The sequence below is a fragment of the Anolis carolinensis genome, chromosome 5, assembly GCF_035594765.1.
Source record: "Anolis carolinensis isolate JA03-04 chromosome 5, rAnoCar3.1.pri, whole genome shotgun sequence".
NCBI classification, from domain to species: domain Eukaryota; kingdom Metazoa; phylum Chordata; class Lepidosauria; order Squamata; family Dactyloidae; genus Anolis; species Anolis carolinensis.
This window is the reverse complement of record NC_085845.1, coordinates 92,666,390-92,691,067: the sequence shown is the minus strand read 5'-3', so window position 1 is coordinate 92,691,067 and position 24,678 is coordinate 92,666,390. Positions and strand designations below refer to the sequence as shown.

Here is a 24,678-nt window from a genome sequence, read left to right as displayed (position 1 = left end):
CTTACTTTCAGGGGAGGCCTTATATTTAGCAATTCAGCAAAACCTCTACTAGGTCTTATTTTCTGGGGATGTCTTATTTTAGGGGAAACAGGGTAGTTAATGTTCAAGTTTCCCTAACAGCAAAAAGATGAGACATGCCAGTCAAATGTAACTTTTAAAAAATTCTTGCCCAATCCCATATTGAGAAAATGCACACCTGATACATACATTAGTAACAGGTAAAAGTGGCCCAGGCCTGCAATGTCAAAATGTTGACAACATTCAAAAGCCAAACTAGACATTGGACTATTGGGAAGGCTATCAGGTCTATCTGGCTCTTTTTAAAATAGGCAAGGAAGGTGTAATTTTAATTAGAAACTTAACATATAGAATCCCAGAATCAGCGAGTAAGCATTAAACCTAGTGAAAATCCTGGTTTCCAAAATATTGTTGTCTATCCATACTTTGGGTAATCTACTAGCATGTTGTAGTTCTAATGGGAATTCCCATGAGAAATGAGAAATCCTAATGAGAAATTCCTAATGAGAAATCAGATGTTCTGAGAGACACATATTATTTTGTCCCTGTGAAAATAAAGGGGTTCTATTGAAGAGTATTATATTTACACTAATATCAAGAGATACAATGGTCTATCTGTGGGAATAAACCTCTATTTCAGTATTCCGAACAGTTGCAATAAAACAAGAGGTGAGGTATATATGGCCTGATGGGAATATTTCCAAGGATGCCAAAGTGAAGAAAAGCAATTTACAAGTTTCATAGCAAAGAGGCATAGCTCACATTACATTATATAAATGATTTATGCTTTTACCAGTTTCCACATTGGGAATATGCATTCTTGCTTTGTAAATTCAACCAAGCCAAGCCAGAGTAATAATACTTAAAAGCTAAATCACAAGACTTGTCAGCCTGCTTCTGCAAAGGAAGGAGGTTATATGGACTTTTATATAGTCTCCTCTTCGAAGCAAGGATTTCATCGCTCCTGTTGCATCCATAGTGGCATGTACTGAACATGGATGCCAGAAGATATATTACATAGCTCCACATATCTGGGAGCAAAGGAGTCCCACTAGTAATGAACAAGAGCACAATCTAATTAGTCAAGGCTCATTTGATGTCGGGGCTTGTGGACAATAGAGCTAGTGCCTTTGCTTCCCGGTCGCCAAGTGATACCCCTTCATACAAGGAACTTCACAGAGCCTATTCCATCACAAAGATCATTAAAGATAAAATAGAGGGTTAAAAGTCCTATTTATCTAGAACAAAGCTTCTTAAACTGTGGGTCTTGACCCCAATGGGGTCCCCTTGGCTCAATATTGGGCATTGCCCCATAGGGTAGGAGTGGCTGCTGCTGCTACTACTAGTATCAAAGGAAAAAAAGAAAAAGCCCAGTCCAAACTGCTAAGGGAAGGGAAAGGAGCCCAACTGAGGCAGCCTTATACAGGGAGAAAAAAAATCAGCCCAGCAATGGAGGAGGAATGAGGAAAGGCAAAGGAGTTGTGTAAGGGTGGTGGTGGTGAAGGAACCCTGTTAGCTCCTCCAGGAATTTATTGCTCTTTGTTCTCCCCAACTGCATCCTCTTGCTTGAAGGAAATCTGATTTTTTTATTTTAAGGAAACTTTGACTTTGCTATTTTATATATGGGGAAATCATTTTACTACACCTTTGTATATCATGAGATTTGAGCATCCATGGGTTTTGGTATCCACTGCACGTCCTGGAACCAGACTCCAGCAGATACTGAGGACCAATATATTTTATGTAAGGGCTTTGGGTTTTTTGTACTTGGAACCTAGCCATGTATTAATTGCTATGATACAACTGGTCCTTCATATCCACAGATTTAACCACCTGATATTCGAAATAAGGTTGATTTTTATATACCTATATACCCAGAGTGACATAAGAATTTCTTGAGCAAAAAGGGGTCACAAGTTGAATAGATTAAGCAGCCTTGATCTGGAACACAGTCCAAGTTAGAATGATATACCATATTTACTCACATCTAATGCTCCCCTTTTTTTAACTAAATAACCGTCCCAAAATTAGCATGCACATTAGATTAGCAAAATATGGTAATTTTGGGGGTCCGGGTTTTGGAAATTGAAGTGCACATTAGAGTCAATGGCGCAATAGACTAGACTAAATACAGCAATCCCATCTGTGTTTACTGAGAGGCATGTTGCTATGGGGGTTCAACAAAAGGGAAGGGCCATGACAGAATGGCAGAGTAGATCATTTGACTTTGTATAAGGCAGGCTCTATGATCCTAAACAGGCATTAAAATTCAGTCTTATAGCCCATTGATTTCAACATGACAACCAAGCGCCCACTGAAATCAAATACATGTAAAGGCACTAAGCTTTACTTAGACAAAGTTCTAAGCATTTACATAAAATAAAATAAATAAATAAAAATAAAATTATGTTTTCATTTGTAAAAGAAAAATGCAAATTATGGCACAACCAAGACTTCACATGAACACTGATCATGACACTGTGTCACAGATTCTGAAAAACCCCTCAAAAGAGTTTGTTGCCAGTACAAGCACAAGACACCATGAGCATTTTAATCCATATTGCACAGAAATGTTTCTAGCATCTTTTGGTAAACAAAGACATAAACAGAAAGCAATAAAGGACCAGCTGATTGCTCACAGTTATGAAGAACTCATCCAATGCTTCTCCTCTGTCCATGTAACAAGGCAGGAATTACTGGAGCTTTATGCAAAATTAAAAATTAAAATTAAACATACATTCTTAAAATATGGAAATATCTGGCACTCAAATTGTCAGAGACAAATAGAAAATCCTCATTCTTGTGTAGCAAGAAAAATTGTTTGTACTTTCATTTTTAGCACAGAATAACAGAACTTGTCACACATGAGAGCCTTGAAAAGCTGTAGTTAGACAGCTGCTGAAAAAGTCCTCCCTGGATCCCCTGGACCTTAATAATTGAGAAGTAGTTGCCCTCCAACTTCAAGCAGTCTGGGATGACACACATTTCCCTGATCCATTTCAAATAGGTTTCAGAGCAGGATAGGGAGTTGAGACTGCTATGGTAGCCTTAGTGGACGTTCTTCATCTTAACACTGACAAGGGAAGTAGGTTCCTGTAGTACATCTAAACCTCTCGGCAGCATTTGATGCCATCAGCCATGGTATCCTTCTGGAACACCTGGAGGGGCTGGGAATTGGAGGCAATGTGCTGCAGTGGTTCCGGTCAGGCAGATTCCAGATGGTGTTGCTTGGGGATAGCTCCTCCTCCAAAAAGGAGCTGTTCTGTGGTGTCCCACAAGATGCCATTCTATCTCCAATACTTTTTAATAATCATATGAAGCAGCTGGGAGAGATCATCCATAGGCATGGGGCAGGGTGATATCAGTATGCTGATGACATCCGAATATATTTCTCCGTACTTTCAAAAACAGCCTCAGCTAAGGATAGTGTCTCCTCGGAATGAATGCCTAGAGGAGGTAATGGACTGGATGGCTGGATGAGGAAAAACAAACTGAAACTGAATCCAGACAAACAGAAGTGCTTGCCATCAAGAGTCCTAATCTGGGGATGGAGGTGTGTCAACCAGTCCTGGATGGGGTCATACTCCCCCGAAAGACTGTGTTCGCAGCTTGAGAGTGCTCCTAGATCCATCTCTCCAAATGTCAGCCCAGGTAGATGCGATGGTCAGGAGTGCTTACTACCAGCTTTGGCCAATATGCCAACGGCACCCCTTCCTAGATTTAGAGGACCTAAAGATGGTAGTTCACGCACTGGAATCCTCAGGGTTGGGACTTCTGCAATGTGCTTTACAGTGGACTACTTTTGTAACAAGTTCAGAAACTCCAGCTGGTTCAAAATATGACAGCCAGACTAGTTACAGGAACATCCAGGAATGAGCATATTGCACCTACACTAAAGTCACTCCAGTGGCTACTAATTAGTTTCCAAGCAAAGTACAAGGTGTTGATATTGACCTTTAAAGTCCTACTCATGGTTTGAGTCCAGGTTACCTACAGGATTGCCTTCTCCCGCACAATCCGCCCCAAACACTGAGGAACACAGGTCCTCTGAGGCACATATGCTCCAGCTTGCCAGAATCCATCTTGCAACTGTCACCCAGAGGACCTTTCCATCAGCCACCCCAAGACAGTAGAACGACCTGCTATAAGAGCTCCAACAGCTAAGTGAGCTGTTGAAATTTAAAAACCATCTAAAGAAATATCTCTTCCTGCAGACCTATCCAGCCAGTTTTAATTTTAAACTTGCATCTTATGTTTAATCTTTGTTCTATGCATTTTAATATGTATTTTGTAGAATGGTTTTAGATGATTGTGTGTTTTTTAGCTATGTTGTAAACAGCTTCAAGCCAAAAGGAAAGACGGGTAAAAAATAAAATTATTATTATTATTATTATTATTATTATTATTATTATTATTATTATTATTATTAATTAGGCAGTTGGGTGACAATTTATAATCAAGTGCAGGGGGGAGTTGTAAAAGTTGGATTTAATGAACGAAGTAATAATTATTTTAATGACAAGGATGAGAACACACACACAAGTATGTATTCATGTATTCCACTGAACATTCATTGGGGTTAGGGGCATTGGACCCATGCAAAAGAGAAAAATACAAATAAAAAACTATCATTTTTATTTGAGAGAAGACCTCAAGGCCTCCAACACAACACTATGATCAACTTCCACCAGAAGGTGACCACAGATTTGCACTAAAGGAAGTAGAATTTCTAGAAAGATGTTCATTTTAGGAATCTCTACATCTTTCAGAGTAATGTTATGGTGAACTTCTGGTGGACAATGACCACAGAGTCACACTGGAGGACATAGAGATTCTTACAGGGAACATTTTAATCAAATAAACAAAAGAATCAAATATGGAGGGCCAACTGTAGCTCTTCAGCAAGTAAATGTGGCAAGAAAGATTTTCCTATCTGCCTCTGATGCTCAGAGGAGTTATTTCCACATGGCCAAGAATGGGAAGGAGCCTAGGTCACATAACCGTGAAACTACCATAAGCACTTTCTTCCGATTACAGAACTGAAGACGTAAGGAGGACCTCAGCACAATGGCTAAAATGCTTTTCTTCCACTGCCATGGCACCTTTCACCATTAGAATGAAGGAAGGTCACTTCTCATATCTGTTAAAGAGCAATATTATATTCTGCAGGGCAAATGGCATTCATAGAATCATTGAATCATTGAGTTGGAAGAGACCTCGCGGGCCATCCAGTCCAACCCCCTGCAAGAAGCAGGAAAATCTCAAAGCACCCCCAACAGGTGGCCATCCAACCTCTACTTAAAAGCCTCCAAAGAAGGAGCCTCGACCACTGTCCGGGGGAGAGAGTTCCACTGCCGGACATCTCTCACAGTGAGGAAGTTCTTCCTGATGTTCAGGTGGAATTCCACAATGAACCCCCCCCCCCCCAAGTTTTCTGTCTGCAGACAGCAATCAATGCCAAAACAACGATTTACAATGAAAACAGGACACAGCATCTAACAAGCAAACAGACACAGGAACAAAACCTTTCTCTCCCAATCTACTTGCCTTTTAAATATCCCCCTTCCAATTTGTTAACAGTTATAGGAAACTGGCAGGCAAAATATTTTATATTCATTTGTATTTTCAGACAATAATGATCTGACGGCAACAGTTTACTAGTCAAGTAAAGTTTACAATCTTTTCCAAGCTCTAGACCAAAAACATCTGGACCAACAACAACTTCCCCAGCTCATTTTATCCACAGGGTGACATAGGTATGCACTTAGTTCAGAATAAGTCTCACTGAACCCAGTGGGGCTTATTCCTGAGCAAACAGATGCTTTAAATATTTATTTAAACATTTAAATCTCCATTTTGTATCAAATGATCTTGGGGTAGCATACAACAAAATTAAGGTAATATCTACATTGGCCATGATCACAGAAAGATTACATACATACATATATTCATGTGTAAGTATAAAAATTTCAGTCAAAAAAATCAACCAAAGATCGTGGGTATATCCATGGGTCAATGGGAGTACTGTACCTTAACTCGAAACATTCCCTTCTCTAAATACACTGGCAAAAGATAAGTGTTTTATCTGTCCCAGGAGAACCTAGAAGAAATACTGACCCCGATGCTGTATTCATGCTGACCTCTCTCTATGGAATAATCCCAATTTATCCACGCATAATATCAGAAGGCCTTAATTTTGCCCCCAAAACCTGACCTCAACTTATACATGAGGTTGAATTCTAAACAGATATATATGATAAGTTTCTTCCAAAGCCAAAAAGACTGTAAGAAGCAATTTCAAACTTCTCAATAATGACATTTTATTTAAAACATAATTTTACTTCCATTGGGTTTGTTTTTTATCTCAAAACCTAAAAATCAAATTGCTAATACTATGCAGTTCAGAAGCTGCCTCATACGAATTAGTCTTTAAATTCCAGGAAACAATGCTCCTTCCTCTCTCGGTTTGGTGTTCTTTGATAAACACTGCAACAAGTGAGCCCAAATACATTTCCGGAAACACAATCAAGACACTCTGAAGAGACCCGCAGACAAAGCACATGCTGCCCTACAAGCAGAAGAACTGGCTGTTACTCAGCAGTCAAGAAAGAAGCCTGATTTAAACAGTATGGATACACCCTTAGAGACTCCGAGATGCAATATTATTCCAACACAATTACAGGAGTTGGAAACCTTTGGCCCACCACATAATTTGGACCGCAACTCTCACATTTATTACTGCTCAGGCTGGCTCGCATTTCTGGGAACTGAAGTCCAAAATATCTACAAGCCAAAGACTTCCCATACATAGCCATATGTTTTCACATAAATGTCTGATCTATCGCAAAAAATAAACATGGGGCTGGAAGAGAAAGAAGGATGTAAATCCCACCACAATTTCAAGGAAAAACTAAGTTTTCTGCAGATAGACAGAAAAGAAATACAAAAACACATTTGCTGCTTTAGATCCCTATAGAGACAGTAAATGCATGGAAAACTAACTGCCACTACATTAGCAGCTTGTTTCCTGGCCACCGTAACCACAACTATAAGAATGAATAAAGTTGGGAAAAGTTCCTACCAAAATTGTGAAGCGTCAATCAATCTTAAATGAATTCTCCAGTATCCTCTTACTACGGGAATGAGGAACTCCAGATGTTGTCTAGCTAGAGGTCTCATAATCTCTCACCACTGGCAACGCTATCTAGAGCTGATGGTAGCAGTAGGCCAAAAAACAACTGAAGACCCATAACTGCCAACCTTTACTCTACAGAAGTGCAGCAGTGCTAGGAAAAAACCTCCTAGAGTCACAAGACATCAGCCTGGGTGCATCTCTGAAGTCATGTATTGCAACATCACTATAGATCAGTGGTTCTCAACCTGTGGATCCAAAGATGTTTTGGCCTTCAACTCCCAGAAATCCTAACAGCTGGAAAACTGGCTGGGATTTCTGGGAGTTGTAGGCCAAAACACTTGGGGACACACAGGTTGAGAACCACTGCTATAGATGTTAGAATATGCTCTCAATTATGGTGCACTTTGCACTGATATTCTTAATTATAGGTCATCTTGGCTTCAAGATATGAAGAGCTTGATATGTGTTTAAGACAACTCTATCAAGTTGCCTGAAAAGACCAGGGCAGCAAATAATAACTCAATGCCTATTGTCCATATTCAAGAATCAACCATGCCTTTTCTGTGACCTGTAAATGCAAGACTCTATTACTGCCAGGTTATGCGGAAATGGCAAAGTTATGATTACAAAAACTATTGAGAAGACAACTATCCTATCCAGGACAATGAACAAAAAGAAATCTTGAAACAATAGAATTACAAACAGGTATCATAGACATAATACAACTCTCTTTTTAAAAGAAATTGCATAAAAATACTAAGTAATTGAAGACATGTGGAAACATAGAATCAAAAGAGCTAGAAGAAACCATAAGTGCCATCTGGTCCAACCTCCTGCACTGCAGAAACACACAAGAAAGCAAACCTGGCTAATGCGCATCCAACCATTGTTTTAAAACCTCCAGAGAAGATTCCACAACACTTCGAAGGTGCATATTTCATGTTGAACAACTCTTACCACCAGGAAATTCTTCCTAATGTTTAGGTGGAATCTCTTTATGTATAATTTAAATCCATTACTCTGTGCCTTAGACTCTTACGCTTCAGAAAAGAAGCCTGTTCAACCTTCAATATGACATTATTTCAAATATTTAAACATGGTTATCATGTCCCTTTTTAAGATTCTCTTCTCCAGGTTAAATATACTCAGCTCCCTAAGCTGCCCCTCACAGCAAATTCCAGACCTTTGCTTACCATATTGGTCACCCTCCTCTGTACACTAGGCTTGAGCGATCCATGAAAAAATTGATTCTAAACTCGTTTCAAAAGTAGGGGGCGCCAGCGTTTCGTTTCTGATGTCATTTCCGAATTTTGCCCCCCCAAAAATTCGAATTTAACGAAAATTCGTTAGTTTCAAAAGTAATTCGTTAATGGCGGACGCGCATGCGCAGTGGCCAAAAAAAACAGCACGAGGGGAGATTTTACAGGACTCTCCCGCCCTCATTTTTTGAGTGATCTTCTTCAAACTTGGTACAGTGGTAGAACACATTTAACACTGATAGCTCACCAAAATTTGGAACGTTTCCCTTATCCTCTGATTTTTGGCGAATTTTCATAGCTTTTATAATAAACCATTTTTTAATAATTGCAGAAATCTGTTCCTGGTTTGAAAGTCTTATTTCCTGTTAAATTGGGTTGTCTTTACTGTGAAAGTCATTGTTCTACTTCAGAAACTTTGTTTTTGTGGCTGAAACTTTGTTAAATTGGTGTGTGTGTGATATATACTGTATATATATATATATATATATATAGTCCCTGCATATGTGTGTGTGTGTGTGTGTATATAGGTAAAGGTAAAGGTATCCCTTGACGTTAAGTTCAGTCATGTCTGACTCTGGGGGTTGGTGCTCATCTCCATTTCTAAGCCCAAGAGCCAGTGTTGTCCATAGACACCTCCAAGGTCATGTGGCCGGCATGACTACATGGAGTGCCATTACCTTCCCGCCAGAGCGGTACCTATTGATCTACTCACATTGGCATGTTTTCAAGCTGCTAGGTTGGCAGAAGCTGGAGCTAACAGCGGGCACTCACTCTGCTCCCGGGATTTGAACCTGGGACCTTTCGGTCTGCAAGTTCAGCAGCTCAGTGCTTTAACACACTTCGCCATCGGGGCTCATGTATATATAATATACATACACATACACACAATGTGGAGAATATGTGGAAAGGTAGATAGATAAGTTGGGAGCCACAGCGAAGGCACCTTCCTGGGAGCAAGGTCTAATAATAATAATAATAATAATAATAATAATAATAATAATAATAATAATAATAAATCCCTTACAATATCCAAGATGGCTCACTGCTACAGAATCTTGGGAGCTTTAGTTTGGTATGGTACCATTATTGGCAGAGAAAGCTAAGCTGTAGGAGTTGAAATCCAATCATTTATCCTCCCTATAGAATCAATTTTATATGCATTTTTAGCTACAGAAAAGCTAAAATCAGGACAGTAAAAGAACAACACCCAGAAAATGGGAATTCCAGACAGGAAACAATCAGGGCCAGCTAATACCTCCCAACAAAGGATTCCCCCAGGTAGGAAGCAGCCAGGCTTTGAAGCTGCAAGGCTATTCAATGCTAATCAAGGTGACCAATTGCAACATTCACACTTGCCTCCCACAGACAAGAGTTCTTTCTCCCACCCTGGACCTTCCACAGATATAAACCCCACTTGCCTAGCTTCGCACAGACGTCAAAACCTCTGAGTATGTCTGCCACAGATGTGGGTGAAACGTCAGGAGAGAATGCTTCTGGCACATGGCCATAGAGCCCGGAAAACTCATAGCAACCCAGCCAGTAGGCTGTTGCTGAACAACCTATGAACTTTTAGCATTAAAGGAAAAAATGCCCAAGATTTTATCACTTAATACTGTTGGCATGTCTGGAGAAGAATAGAATGCTTCTATACCAGGCAAGGGCAAACTTTGCCCATGTCTGGAGTTAGGAATTGTAGGAGTTGAAATCCAAAACAATTTGAAAGAAAACTGGGAGTTGTAGTTTGGCATGGTACTGGCTCTCTTCTGCAGGGAAGGCTAGGGACTTTGTAAAACTACAGCTCACATGACATGGCACTGAATCTGTTGCAATTGAGCTGGTGCCAGAATCCTTTCCGGGAGATCTCCTCAGTGGAGATATCTCTTAAAGGGATATCCTCTGGCTCTAAGGATTCCGTTTAGGAAGGCATCAAGGCAAGCCTGGTTTTGGTATTCCCCTTTAAGCCTGGCTGAAGAAGCAAAACCAAACGGCGGCTCCAGGGTGAGGCAGGGCGAGGAGAAGGCCAAGCGCAGGCAGGCATGTCTCTTCTCTCTTCTCTTTGCTCCCTCCCTGCTTCGCGGAAGGCTTCTACTGAGCCGGTGTGGTCCCTGCGGGGGGGGGGGGGAATGGCCCACGGGGGGGGGGGGGGATAGCAGATCGATGGCCATGCCTCTCCCTCCCTCCCTCTTCCGCTCTGATTGGCTGAGAGGCATGCCAACATGGCTTCTCCTCTCAGAGGGGCTACAGCTACATCCGAAGACATCAGAAACAAACGAAAAAAAGGTACTTTTATTATTCAAATTCGTAATATTTGTAAGGCAGTGAGCAGATGGTTCAATATCAATTCAAAAGTAATTATGAAACGAATTTTAAACGAATTTAACGAACTAACGAAAAATTTGCTCAAGCCTACTGTACACATTTGAACTTGTCAACAACTTCCTTGAATTATGGTGCCCAGAACTGGACACAGTATTTCATGTGAGATCTGACCAATATAGAATAGAATATAGAGTTGTACTATTTCTTTCATTGTCAACATTATGCTCTGATTGAAGCAGCCAAAAATTGCATTACCTTTATTAGCTGCCTAAGTAGTACTGGAAACTCATAGGAAAGCATCACTTCATTCAGAGTTTTCAGTTACATGAGTCAATTTCACATTGGAATCACAGAATTCCAGGTGCTTCCAAAAAGGTCCCTTTAAATAATCCCATTAAACATATAAGTGAATTTCAAAGTATGTTTGTCATGACAAATGCTTTGTCAAATGGCTGCGGCGCAAAGCTTTTCTTTATCAGGAAGATAACTGAGCAAAAAGGGAAGGCTATGTACTAAAGGCATGCTGTTGGTGCAACACTTGTACAAATTACACAATCTGCTTTGTTTGACTGAAAAGTGTATCATACATTTCAAGCTACTGACATAAGCATCTGAAAAGCCGCTGGGAAAAATGCATCCAATCTCTGCAATTTTCCTTTCTATAAATTAAACATCTACACAGCTGCTTGGAAAGGAACTGCTCTGAAGGTGTCAATTAACCGTAAAAATAATGCACCCCAGAGTCCTTTGCAGTGTTAAAAGGAATGGTTGGAAGAACAGCACTGAACTATACTTAAGCAAAGTTGCATCAGTCACAAGACTGCAAAGAACTCCAGGGCACACCAATGCAACCGTGAAGTGTAAAAAAGTTGTCTCTCAACCAAACTTGCTTCTTAAGAGCTGAAGAAATATAAAAGAAGCAAAACAGGACAGATTTCATGTTACCCTTGGTGACGTTTCTCCAAAGAGAGGCCTATTGTCCAGGCCTCTGGTCCCATAGGTCCTGGTAGTGAAGTCCTCCATTATTTCCAAATCTTCTTTCAAATTCAGCTTTCCTCCGTTATAGATTGCTCTTCTACATATAAGCAAGAGCTCTCAGAACAAAGCCATCTCTTGTTTCAAAGCCCCCCAGCAACAGATGTAGCACCGGGAAGAGTGAAGCATTTATTTACGGAACATGCATTTCTCAATGAGCGCGGGATGCTGCATACAATGTGTGATTCAGAGCCAGAAATCCAAGTATCTCCTCCACGCCTCAGCTTTCTTCCTCATGATCAGCAGCTGAGGAGAAAGAGAAAAAAATATTATCAGAAGACTTGCATGTTCCCCAATAGCAAGGCCCATTTATTAAAGATTTACACTTTGTTTCTGGTGGAGCTAAGGAAGGCATCCTCAAACTCCAGCCTCCAGTCATTTGGGCCTCCAACTTCCAGAAGCCTTAGAGCAGTGGTTCTCAACCTGTGGGTCTCCAAATGTTTTGGCCTTCAACTTTCAGAAATCCTAACAGCTGGTAAACTGGCTGGGATTTCTGGGAGTTGAAGGCCAAAACACCTGGGGACCCACAGATTGAGAACCACTACCCTAGATGATGCCTAGACTAGGGAGAACAATAAATTGCCCACTGAACTGTTTTGTATATATCTCACTTGTAAAACAAAAATGGGGAACATCTGGCCTGCTCCAGACATTCACAGTTTACAGCTACTATTAGCCCCAGACACAGGATTGAAGGGTCACCAACCTAAGATCTTCCAGATGTTTAGGATTCCAGTTCCCAGAAGTCCCAATTGGCACCACCAAGTAATTTTAGGAGCTGAGATTTAAAGCAGTTATAGGACCAACTCTAGAGAACATCTCTGCTTTGAAGAGTTCTCTTGCTCCCTAACACTGGTCAGTACATATTTTTGTGCCTCAAATATTAGACCTCTTTCTGAGTATATTTGACTTGCTGATTCCAAAAATGGCACCAGTTTTTCCCTATCAGCTTTAGTGTTTGAGATACAGAACATATGCTATCTATCAACCTTCACTGTGTTCACCCATTAAAAATCAGGATATTTTAATGTGATGTTTGGATTAGCATATTTAATTATATATTAAATATATTAAACAGTGAAAGTGTACTACAAAAAATTCTAGTTATGGGCAGTCTCCGCGTTACAAACATCCAACTTACAAATGACTCATAGTTACAAACAGAGGTGAGACAACTGAAAGTGAGAGAAATCTACCCCTTGGAAAGGAAATTCCTGAAAGAGTTAGCATGGAGAAAATGTGTTTCCAATGAAGGTTTCTTACCAATCCTTGTTTCCACAATAAGCCAAATTTTTCAAAGTCCACAGGGACAGAAAGTGAGGTGAAATCTTCTGACAGGGGCACAGAAAGGGAACAAACAGCAAAGGGGTGTTAACCCTTCTCTATGCTAGCCAAAGCCTATGTATGTGTGTGTAACGTTCTATGGAATATTTAAAACAATTAATTGTATTGAATAATAAATATGGCCAGATTTGAAGTTGTGGTGGCACCTTGCCTTGGAAAGTAGTATGGCTGGAGATACACTTTTAAAATGTATCTGTTCCGACTTATAAACAAATTCAGCGTAAGAACAAACCTATCCTGTTTCCCCCAAAATAAGACAGTGTCTTATATTAATTTTTGCTCCCAAAGATGTGCTAGGTCTTATTTTCAGGGGATGACATATTTTTCCATGAAGAAGAATTCAAATTTATTGTTGAACAAAAAAAAAAGAACATTCATTATATACTGTACAGTGGTTGCCATCACAAGCCAGCATAACCAAACTGTGAATCCTATCAAAACTTTCTTGTTACTACCGTTATTTCCCTGTACAACAATCTATGGTACGTACATTTACTGATCCTGCATGCTCTGGTGTTCTATTCAGTGGGCATGCTTCCAAACCAAAACTTTGCTAGGTCTTACTTTCAGGGGAGGCCTTATTTTTGGGGAAACGGGGTACAGAATTTATCTTGTTTGTAACTTGGTGACTGCCTGTATTTCATACAAACCTATGATACCTATAATACAAAGTTTCCAATCATTTGACACACTGCATCTAAAAAAAAAGAACTTATACAGTTTATCCAATGTAATTTTCTGAATCAATACCCCAAATAATCCCAAGAACAGGCCTCAAAACCAAGACACCAACAAAAAAAAGTATCATCCTTGCAGGCAGAATGGATTGTACCACTTCAAATGATAGTTTTTAATACTTACAATTGCCCTGCAAAAGAGTGTCTTTCCTAGCCTTGCTGATGTCCTCCAGGGGGGAATTACTTCTGAAGAGGAAGCGTCCCCTTTGACACGATTTTTAGGGATACATTTATTTTGCAACAGTAATTTTTACTAGCAAACAGGAGATTAAATCAACCCCTTATAAGAGATACAGGCGCAAATTGGAAGGAGGAAATGTATGTCATCAAAACGTTTCATTTCTCTATTTTAAAATATATGATTGGAGAGAAAATAACATACATTTCCAATATTGTCATATTTGCATGACACACCTACACTCTGCAGCGAACTCTCTTAATGTGTCACAGAGTTTGGAAGCCTCTGTGGGCTTGACTTCCAACTGTTCTCAGTTAGTTTTTCAATCTCACATCAACCTTCATTATGGAGACTCTGGCCCCTTCTACACCGCCATATAAAATCCAGATTATCTGCTTTGAACTAGATTATAAGGCAGTGTAGATTCATCTTTAAAGGTTATGCAGGAAAGTCCCCTCTTGAATTCAGAAATGGTGTTTGAGTGCTATTAATCTTCAAAAGGGGCCCTAAAAAGGAGTCTATCTGGGCCATGCTCTAAGTTTCTGTAGGGCCAGATTTGGCCCATGTAGTATTACTTTTCACCATCACAGATCTAATGTGTGAGTCCTGTTAAGCAAGCAGTGCTCAAAGTGAATTTCTAGCATGCTTGCTTCAATTATAATATTCCTTTAGGTAAAGGTTGATCGATTTGGCCACTGCCACCTTAAAGATTTAGGCTAGTTGAACACTCCCTTTTGAGGGGACCTCTTGAATTGTAGCTTTCTGAAGAGATGCTTTCTAAATATTTTATGTCGGTGACAAGCTTTGTAGACATGCATCACTTTGTGACGCAGTCATTCAAGTTTTACTAAGAAATGACCTACCACTTATAAGAGTTACATATACAGGCAGTCCCCATGTTACAAGCAACATAGGTTCTGTAGGTTTTCTTAAGGTGTGTGTGTGTATGTGTGTATATACCATATATATATATATATATATATACACACACACACATAAGCCTTCTTTGGAGGCTTTTAAGCAGAGGCTGGATGGCCATCTGTCGGGGGTGCTTTGAATGAGATTTTCCTGCTTCTTGCAGGGGGTTGGACTGGATGGCCCGAGAGGTCTCTTCCAACTCTACGATTCTATGATTCTGTGATTCTATATATGCCATACATACACACAAAGTAGTCTCGCTTATCCAACCTTCACTTATCCTACGTTCTGTATTATTCAACGCAGTCTGCCTCCCGCCCGGATCCTGCTGTTTCTCTAGGCAGCAACATGCAGCGGGCCAACATGCCCAACAACAACACATGTGCAGCCACGCTCCCAAACAAGTGGCAGACTTATTGTAAAACATGATGTTTTGATGCTTAATTTGTAAATTCATAACATAATTTGACGTTTAATAGACTTTTCCTTAATCCCTCCTGATTATCCAACATTTTTGCTTATCCAACGTTCTGTTGGCCCGTTTATGTTGGATACGCGAGACTCCACTCTATGTATGTGTATATATATAAATACACACACATAATATAAATATATATATGGCGTATATGTGTGTGTGAGAGAGTATATATGTCCTGGATGACACAGGGAAGGTTTAACATCACTGAGGTGTTTGTTTTGCTGTCTATGCCCCAGTTCAGAAGATTTCACCTCACTTTCTGTCCCTGTGATAGCTGGATTTTGAAAAAATTGGCTTGCTGTGGAAACAAGAATTGAGGATAAAGTTTCAGTGGAGACCCTTTTTCCCATAACTCTTCCAGGATTGAATGTCCCTTCCTGGGGGTAGATGTATCTCACTTCCTGTTTCATCACCCCGTTTTTAAATATAGGTTGTGTGTAAATTGAATGTTTATAAGTAGATTTGGCACCGTTCCATTATCTGGGCATAGGCCAAAAGGGGGCACTAGACAGACAAGGTTAGTCCATTTTATCGGGCAGGGGAGGAAAACAATTTTTGCAGTTTTGCTGGCTATTTTCCCTCCCCCCTTTCCATAAACAAGGGTTGTTTCTATATAGGCGGCATGGGTGGGGGAAATAACAGGAAAATGGGGGAAATTTATGTATTCCTTCAACCCACCCTCCCCCCAAAAAGTGGAGTATCTTTCTCTCTACTGCCCCCAGTGGCCTCCGCCCAGATAATGTACCATAGATTTTTCCACAGTACACTTTCAATGTTTAATACAATTATATATATAATAGAAGTGAAAATATGTGTGTGTGTGTGTGGCTGGGGTGTCCACAAGGTCCCACTTTCAGAAATAGGGATAACTCCCACTACTCAGAAGACATCAACGGCTCTCCCTCCAATGACATTGCAGGTTATAGTGAGTGCCATGAATATGTCCAAGAGCCCTGCCAAGGTCTTCCATAAACACAATACTGCCCACCACCCAAGTGAAGGCTAGATTTTCATCCTAGATTTTCTGTATTTCCTCCACCACAGACATCCCTATGTTTCTGACTCTCTCCATTGGTGTGGAATTTGCATGACCCCTCCCACTGCCTCTCCCATAACCCTTTCCTATTCTTTTCTATGGCACACAGCAAACAGAGGAATTGATCAGCAACTGAACATACTAGAGAGGTTTGGGGAGAATTCAGCATTATTTATAGGAGTAGTAGGGACTGGGATGTATAGTTCACCTGCAATCTAAGATCATTTTGAACTCCACCAACGATGGACCTGGAACTAACTTGCCACATAGAACCCCCATGATCAACAAAAATTACTAGAGGTCTTTGGAGGGTTTTATAGGAGTTGTAGTTCACCTACATCGAGAGACTACTATGAACCCAAACAATGACGGATCTGGACCAAACTTGGCATGCATATCCGATATGCCCAAATTTGAATACTGGAGGGTTTTGAGAGGAATTTGCCTGGACATTTTGGAGTTGTAGGTACTGGAATGTATAGTTCACCTGCAATCAATAAGCACTCTGAACTCCACCAATGATGGAACTGGACCAAACGTGGCACAAAAGCCCCATGGCCAGCAACAAATACTGGAGGTCTTTGAGGAAAATTCACCTTGATTTGGAGGAGTTGTAGTTCACCTACATCCAGAGAGAACTGAAAACCCAAATACAGATGGATCTGGACCCAACTTGGCACACATACCTGATATGCCAAAATTTGATTACTGGAGAGGTTTGGGCAGAACTGACACAGAACCCCCATGACTAACTCAACCTACTGAAGGGGTTTGAGGGGACTGACTCACCATAGTGGGAGTTGTAGTTACCCTACATCCAGAGAGCACACTGAATCCCACCGATGATGCATCCAGAGCAAACTTGCCCAACATAACAAACGTTAAGTACTAATGGAGTTTCTGGGGGTTAACCTGGCATGATGTCAGCTGCACTTAACCCATAACCTTATGCATTTTGTACAAGTAAAACATTTACTTTTTCAAATAACCTGGGCAACGCCGGGTACTCAAGCTAGTATACATAATATAATTAAATAGATTTCTCTTACTTCCTGTTCTTAGCTCTCAGTTGTTTGTAAGTCTGAAGTTTGTAACTAGGGGACTGCCTGTCCAAACATAAACTGTAATACCGAAATGCCCAAGGACACAACTTATTTTGTGAAAACCTTTGTTTTTTAAAATTGTGATTCAGAGCTTAGTTCACATGGAGTCATTAGGTTTGCACAGCACTGCCACACACTGTAGCTAAGGTGTCACAACACAGAGTTTGGAAAGATTCGATCTATAAAGGCTTGAACTGTGGCTATATCTTCTATAACAAACTTTGGCTTTGGACTTCGACTCCTACAATAATAATAATATAATAATAATAAAACTTTATTTATATACCGCCCTATCTCCCGGATGGGACTCAGGGCGGTTTACAGTCATAAAAGCAAACACAAACATTGCATAACAACATAATACACATTATTAAACAAAGTAAAATAATACAATTATAACAATAAATCACACTTTTCCTACAATTCCTAACAGCTGGTAAACTGGCTGGGATTTCTGGGAGTTGAAGTCCAAAACACCTGGAGAGCAGATTATTGTTTTAGTGTATTAGTTGTATTTTAATTGTTTTTACCACACTGTTACTATTTCATTGTTTTTAACTTATGTATTGATCTCTTTAAACTAGTCTAGTGTGAGATTGTTAGCCGCCTTGAATGCCCATTATTATTACTACTACAGTAGAGTCTCACTTATCCAAGCTTCACTTATCCAATGTTCTGTATTATCCGACGCAATCTGCCTTTTAGTAGTCAATGTTTTTGTAGTAAATGTTGCAATGTTTTGGTGCTAAATTCGTAAATACAGTAATTACTACATAACATTACTGTGTATTGAACTGCTTTTTCTGTCAATTTGTTGTAAAACATGATGTTTTGGTGCTTGATTTGTAAAATCATAATGTAATTTTATGTTTAATCAGCTTTTTCCTTAATCCCTCCTTATTATCCAACATTTTCACTTATCCAATGTTCTGCCGGCCCGTTTATGTTGGATAAGTGAAACTCTACTGTATTAACTTTATTTATACCCCACCTTTCTCCCCATGAGGACTCAAGGCGGCTAGCAATCTCACACTAGGTTGCTGTGAGTTTTCCGGGCTGTATAGCCATGTTTCAGAAGCATTCTCTCCTGATGTTTCGCTCACATCTATGGCAGGTATCCTCAGAGGTTGTGAGGTTTGTTGTGAGGTTTATATATCTGTGGAGGGTCCTGTGTGGGAGAAAGAACTCTTGTCTGTTCGAGGAAAGTGTGAATGTTTGCAATTGGCCACCTTGATTAGCACTGAAAGGTGCTGCAGCTTCAAAGCCTGGCTGCTTCCTGCCTGAGGGAATTCTCAGACACTAGACAAGTTTGAAAAGTACAATACAAAAGTAAAAAACAAAACAAAACAATGAAATAGGGACAGTGTGGTAAAAACAGAATGTAAACACAACCAATACACTAAAATCCCACCCAACCTCCCCTGAGTCTGCCCTTTATGCTTCCATGCCTGTTCTAAGGCTTTTAACTGTTTGCTTTCTTAATACTATTAATTCAGTTTTAATGTTTGCATATTTCTTAAGGTGTCCAATTGTCTTGGCGGTATTGGGTGAGAGAGAGAAAAAGAGGGATACAAATACAGTAGAGTCTCACTTATCCAACATAAACGGGCCGGCAGAACGTTGGATAAGCAAATATGTTGGATAATAAGGAGAGATTAAGGAAAAGCCTAGTGAACATCAAATTAGGTTATGATTTTACAAATTAAGCACCAAAACATCCTGTTATACAACAAATTTGACAGAAAAAGTAGTTCAATATGCAGTAATGCTACGTAGTAATGACTGTATTTACGAATTTAGCACCAAAATATCACAATGTATTGAAAACATTGACTACAAAATGCGTTGGATAATCCAGAACGTTGGATAAGCGAATGCTGGATAAGTGAGACTCTATTGTAATAATCACTGAAACGCAATCTACTTTGTTCTACTTTTGGGATTTCTTGGGAGGAGGAAAGGGAAAGAGACCCTCCTGGGTTCTTCCTCTTAGGAAAGCCAACCCTTCCTTGTCCACTAAAGGAAGCAGAGCAGGTTCCTTCCTTCCTTCCCCGACTTCAACCCCAAAAGGAAATTCAGGTCCAGACCTTCCTCCACGCGCCCAGGCGGGCATCCTTGCTCTCTCTCCTCTTCCTTCCTTCCTTCCTCCCTCCCTTCCGGAGGCGCGCGCCTGCGGAGCGATTGTACGCCGCGGTCCAAAAGAGAACGTTGCCGCGGCCGACGTTCCCCCGCCGCCCTCACCTCTGGTGTCCCGGGAGCGACGAGACCCAGCTCCCTTCTCCCGCGCTAATCCCCGTCTCGCGCTCAGGCCGCGTCGCGAGCTCCCCCGCCGCCTGCCGCCTGCCTTCTCCGCGAGGCCTCCCTTCCCCTCGGAGCTGATTGGCCTTGTTTGTCCAATCAGGCGTCAGAGAATACCTGCACCTTGCTGCAAATCTGGGTTTTGATTTCCACGGGCGGGGAAAAGGGAGGGGAAGAGAAGCCGCCGTCCCTCCCTCTCTCTCTCTCTCGCTCTCTCTTCTCATTCTCTAATCATGTTCATTCAAATAGAAAGTAAGCCTATATGATGTGAAGTATACTAAATAGAACAGGGATCCCCAAACTAAGGCCCGGGGGCCGGATGCGGCCCATCGAAGCCATTTATCCGGCCCCCACGGCACAAGGCCAGAAAGGGGTTGGGCTAAATGACCCAAGAGGTCCCTTCTTCTCTTACAACCATTATTATTATTATTATTATTATTATTATTATTATTATTATTATTATTATTATTATTATTATTATTATTAACATTGAGGCTGGGTGGCCATCTGTCAGGGATGCTTTGCTTGTGCTTATGGTGCACAGAGGCAGAAGGGGTTTGGACTAAATGGCCCAAGAGGTCTTTTCCAACCCTCTTTATTATTATTATTATTATTATTATTATTATTATTATTATCATTGTCAGGGATGCTTTGCTTGTGCTTATGGTGCACAGAGGCAGAAGGGGTTTGGACTAAATGGCCCAAGAGGTCTCTTCCAACCCTCTTTATTATTATTATTATTATTATTATTATTATTATTATTATTATTATCATTGATTCTGGGTGGCCATCTGTCAGGGATGCTTTGCTTGTGCTTATGGTGCACAGAGGCAGAAGGGGTTTGGACTAAATGGCCCAAGAGGTCTCTTCCAACCCTCTTTATTATTATTATTATTATTATTATTATTATTATTATCATTGATTCTGGGTGGCCATCTGTCAGGGATGCTTTGCTTGTGCTTATGGTGCACAGAGGCAGAAGGGGTTTGGACTAAATGGCCCAAGAGGTCTCTTCCAACCCTCTTTATTATTATTATTATTATTATTATTATTATTATTATTATTATTATTATCATTGATTCTGGGTGGCCATCTGTCAGGGATGCTTTGTTTGTGCTTATGGTGCACAGAGGCAGAAGGGGTTTGGATTAAATGGCCCAAGAGGTCTCTTCCAACCCTCTTTATTATTATTATTATTATTATTATTATTATTATTATTATTATTATTATCATTGATTCTGGGTGGCCATCTGTCAGGGATGCTTTGCTTGTGCTTATGGTGCACAGAGGCAGAAGGGGTTTGGACTAAGTGGCCCAAGAGGTCTCTTCCAACCCTCTTTATTATTATTATTATTATTATTATTATTATTATTATTATCATTGATTCTGGGTGGCCATCTGTCAGGGATGCTTTGCTTGTGCTTTCGGTGCACAAAGGCAAAGGGGGATTGGACTCGATGGCCCAAAGGGTCTCTTCCAACCCTCTTATTTATTATTGTTGTTGTTATTATTATTGACACAACGACGTTGTATGACACAGCAAACAAGATAGATATGCTGGATTTCGTTTCACAAAACCACAAGTCGAACTCTTCCCAAGTGTCTAGGACTGTGTGATGTATTTTCGGATGATGCGTGCAGATCCCAGCAGGGTGGCCTTTTGTAGTTGGCAGATCGTAATTTTGTCAATGTCTATTGTTGTTGTTGTTATTATTATTATTGTTCGGTAGCCAACTATAGTCCGGCCCTCCAATGGTCCGAAGGATCGTGAACTGGCCCCCTGTTTAAAAAGTTTGGGGACCCCTGAAATAGAACAAAATAGGAATGATGTTGAAAACTATCAAATGTATACACAGGGTTGCTGTGAGCTTTTCGGACTATATGGCCATGTTCCAGTAGCATTCTTTCCTGGTGTTTCGCCTGCATCTGTGGCAAACGGTTTGGGACCCACCTACTTTCGGGACCCTGTTTTTCCGTATGAACCTGCATGGTTTCTTCGATCAACGGGAGAGGCCCTTCTCTCGCTCCCGCCCCCGTCGCAAGCTCGGCTGGTGGGGACGAAGGAGCGGGCCTTCTCGGTGGTGCCCCCCTCGGATCTGGAACTCCCTCCCTAGGGAGATCAGGCAGGCACCCACCCTTGCATCTTTTTAAAAGGAATTAAAAACTTTTGAATAACCTGCTGTGCTTTTGAATAACCTGGTGCTACTCAGTCATTTAGTCGTTTCCGACTCTTCATGACCTCATGGACCAGTCCACGCCAGAGCTCCCTGTTGGCTGTCGCCGCCCCCAGTTCCTTCAAGGTCAAGCCAGTCACTTGAAGGATACCGTCCATCCATCTCGCCCTTGGTCAGCCCCTTTTCCTTTTCCTTCCAATTTCCCCAGCATCATGATCTTTTCCAAGCTTTCCTGTCTTCTCATGATGTGGCCAAAATACTTCATCTTTGCCTCTAATATCCTTCCCTCCAGTGAGCAGCCGGGCATTATTTCCTGGAGGATGGACTGGTTAGATCTTCTTGCGGTCCAAGGCACTCTCCCCCTAATATCTATCCTCCAGAATACCCCACTCCCTTATGACCCTGTTCGCTGTGGTTTTTATTTTTATGTCTCACCCCGAGTTTTAACTTAATGTTCATGTGGTCTGCCCTTGTTTTTATTGTCTCCTTGTTTTATTTTATAATGGATATTATTTACTGTATTGCTTATTGTATTGTGTTGTGCTGTTCTTTTATATGCTGTTTACATTGTATTGTTTTGGGCATGGCCCCATGTAAGCCGCCCCGAGTCCCCGTTGGGGAGATGGTGGCGGGGTATAAATAAAGTTTTATTATATTATTATTATTATTATTATTATTATTATTATTATTATTATTATTATTTTCCTCCAACACCAAAGTTCAAAAGCGTCTATCTTCCTTCACTCAGCCTTCCTTATGGTCCAGCTCTCGCATCCATAGGTTACTACAGGGAATACCAGTGCTTTGACTATGCGGACCTTCGTGGCCAGTGTGATGTCTCTGCTTTTCACTATTTTATCAAGGTTGGCCATTGCTCTCCTCCCAAGAAGTAAACGTCTTCTGATTTCCTGGCTGCAGTCTGCATCTGCAGTGATCTTCGCACCTAGAAATATAAAGTCTGTCACTGCCTCCACGTTTTCTCCTTCTATTTGCCAGTTGTCAATCAGTCTGGTTGCCATAATCTTGGTTTTCTTGATGTTTAACTGCAACCGAGCTTTTGCACTTTTTCTTTCACCTTGGTGATAAGGCTCCTCAGCTCCTCCTCACTTTCGGCCATCAGAGTGGTATCATCTGCATACCTAAGGTTGTTAATGTTTCTTCCAGCAATTTTAACTCCGGCCTTGGAATCGTCAAGCCCCGCACATCGCATGATGTGTTCTGCATACAAGTTGAATAGATAGGATGAAAGTATGCAGCCCTGCTGTACTCCTTTCCTAGTCAATAAAGCAGAAGTAGATGTTTTTCTGGAACTCCCTGGCTTCCTCCATTATCCAGTGGATATTGGCAATTTGGTCTCTGGTTCCTCTGCCTTTTCTAAATCCAGCTTGGACATCTGGCAACTCTCGCTCCATATATTGCTGGAGTCTGCCTTGCAGGATCTTGAGCATTACCTTACTGGCATGGGAAATAAGTGCCACTGTACGGAAGTTTGAGCATTCTTTAGCATTTCCCTTTTTTGGTATGGGGATATAAATTGATTTTTTCCAATCTGATGGCCAATCTTGTGTTTTCCGTATTTGCTGGCATATGGCATGCATGATCTAAAGTCAAAAATATATATACTATTTTTTGCATTGTCCCACTTTTCCCTATATTTAACTGGTCATCCTTCCTCACTTCGACTCTTGAGAAATGCTCGCATTTTGTCTTTTTGCCCTGAAGCACCTTATAACTACATTATTGCACTTTAGTTTTAATGGCCCCTCTATACTATCCCCTTCCTTCAACCTGGTGGTCCATTTTATCTTATTCATTTTATGCTCTAAATGAGTTTTTATTGTTGTATTGCTCCTGTACTATGTCGATTTTATTGCATTTTACTTATTGGAATATGTTTTTATCTGTTGTACAGTAGAGTCTCACTTATCCGAGCCCGGGTTGTGGCGCAGGCGGGAGAGCAAGCCAGCTGCAATTAACTGCAATGAATCACTCTGACCAGGAGGTCATGAGTTCGAGGCCACTCGGAGCCTATGTTTGTTTGTCTTTGTTCTATGTTAAAAGGCATTGAATGTTTGCCTATATGTGTAATGTGATCCACCCTGAGTCCCCTTCGGGGCGAGAAGGGCAGAATATAAATGCTGTAAATAAATAAATAAATTATCCAACACTCGCTTATCCAAGATTCTGGATTATCCAACGCATTTTTGTAGTCAATGTTTTCAATATATCCTGATATTTTGGTGTTAAATTCGTAAATACAGTAATTACAACATAACATTCCTGCTTATTGAAGTACTTTTTCTGTCAAATTTGTTGTATAACATGATGTTTTGGTGCTTAATTTGTAAAATTATAACCTAATTTTATGTTTAATAGGCTTTTCCTTAATCCCTCATTATCCAAGATATTTGCTTATCCAAGGTTCTGCCGGGCCCGTTTAGCTTGGATAAGTGAGACTCTACTGTATTAGCATCTACATGCAGCTTTAAAAGAGGCGTTTCCTTTACTATTTGGCCACCCTAGGTGGGAGAGGGGTGTAAACTGGAAAAAGTGAGAAAAGGATTTGACTGGAGCGGGGAGAAAAGGCACTATTTGCATAACTCAGGCCCTCCAGGTGATGCAAATCTCCATGTCTCTTTTAACTAC

The 24,678-nt window shown here is 40.7% G+C and overlaps 1 protein-coding gene across 2 annotated transcripts in view; it reads right to left on the bottom strand.

Moving 5' to 3' along the window:
• tmem243 (transmembrane protein 243) overlaps positions 1 to 19,988 on the bottom strand; it is a 38,663-nt gene extending 18,675 nt beyond the window's left edge. Inside the window, exons 1-2 of one of the 2 annotated variants that reach the window (XM_003227987.4) lie at positions 19,648 to 19,988; positions 11,677 to 12,012 (exon numbers count right to left, since the gene is read on the bottom strand). In XM_003227987.4, the coding sequence (XP_003228035.1) occupies positions 11,677 to 11,754 (78 nt within the window). In that variant the 5' untranslated portion in view covers positions 11,755 to 12,012; positions 19,648 to 19,988. The remainder of the gene's footprint in view (positions 1 to 11,676; positions 12,013 to 19,647) is intronic. The other variant, XM_062981811.1, reaches the window with a different exon arrangement.
• Between the last annotated feature and the right edge of the window lie 4,690 nt (positions 19,989 to 24,678).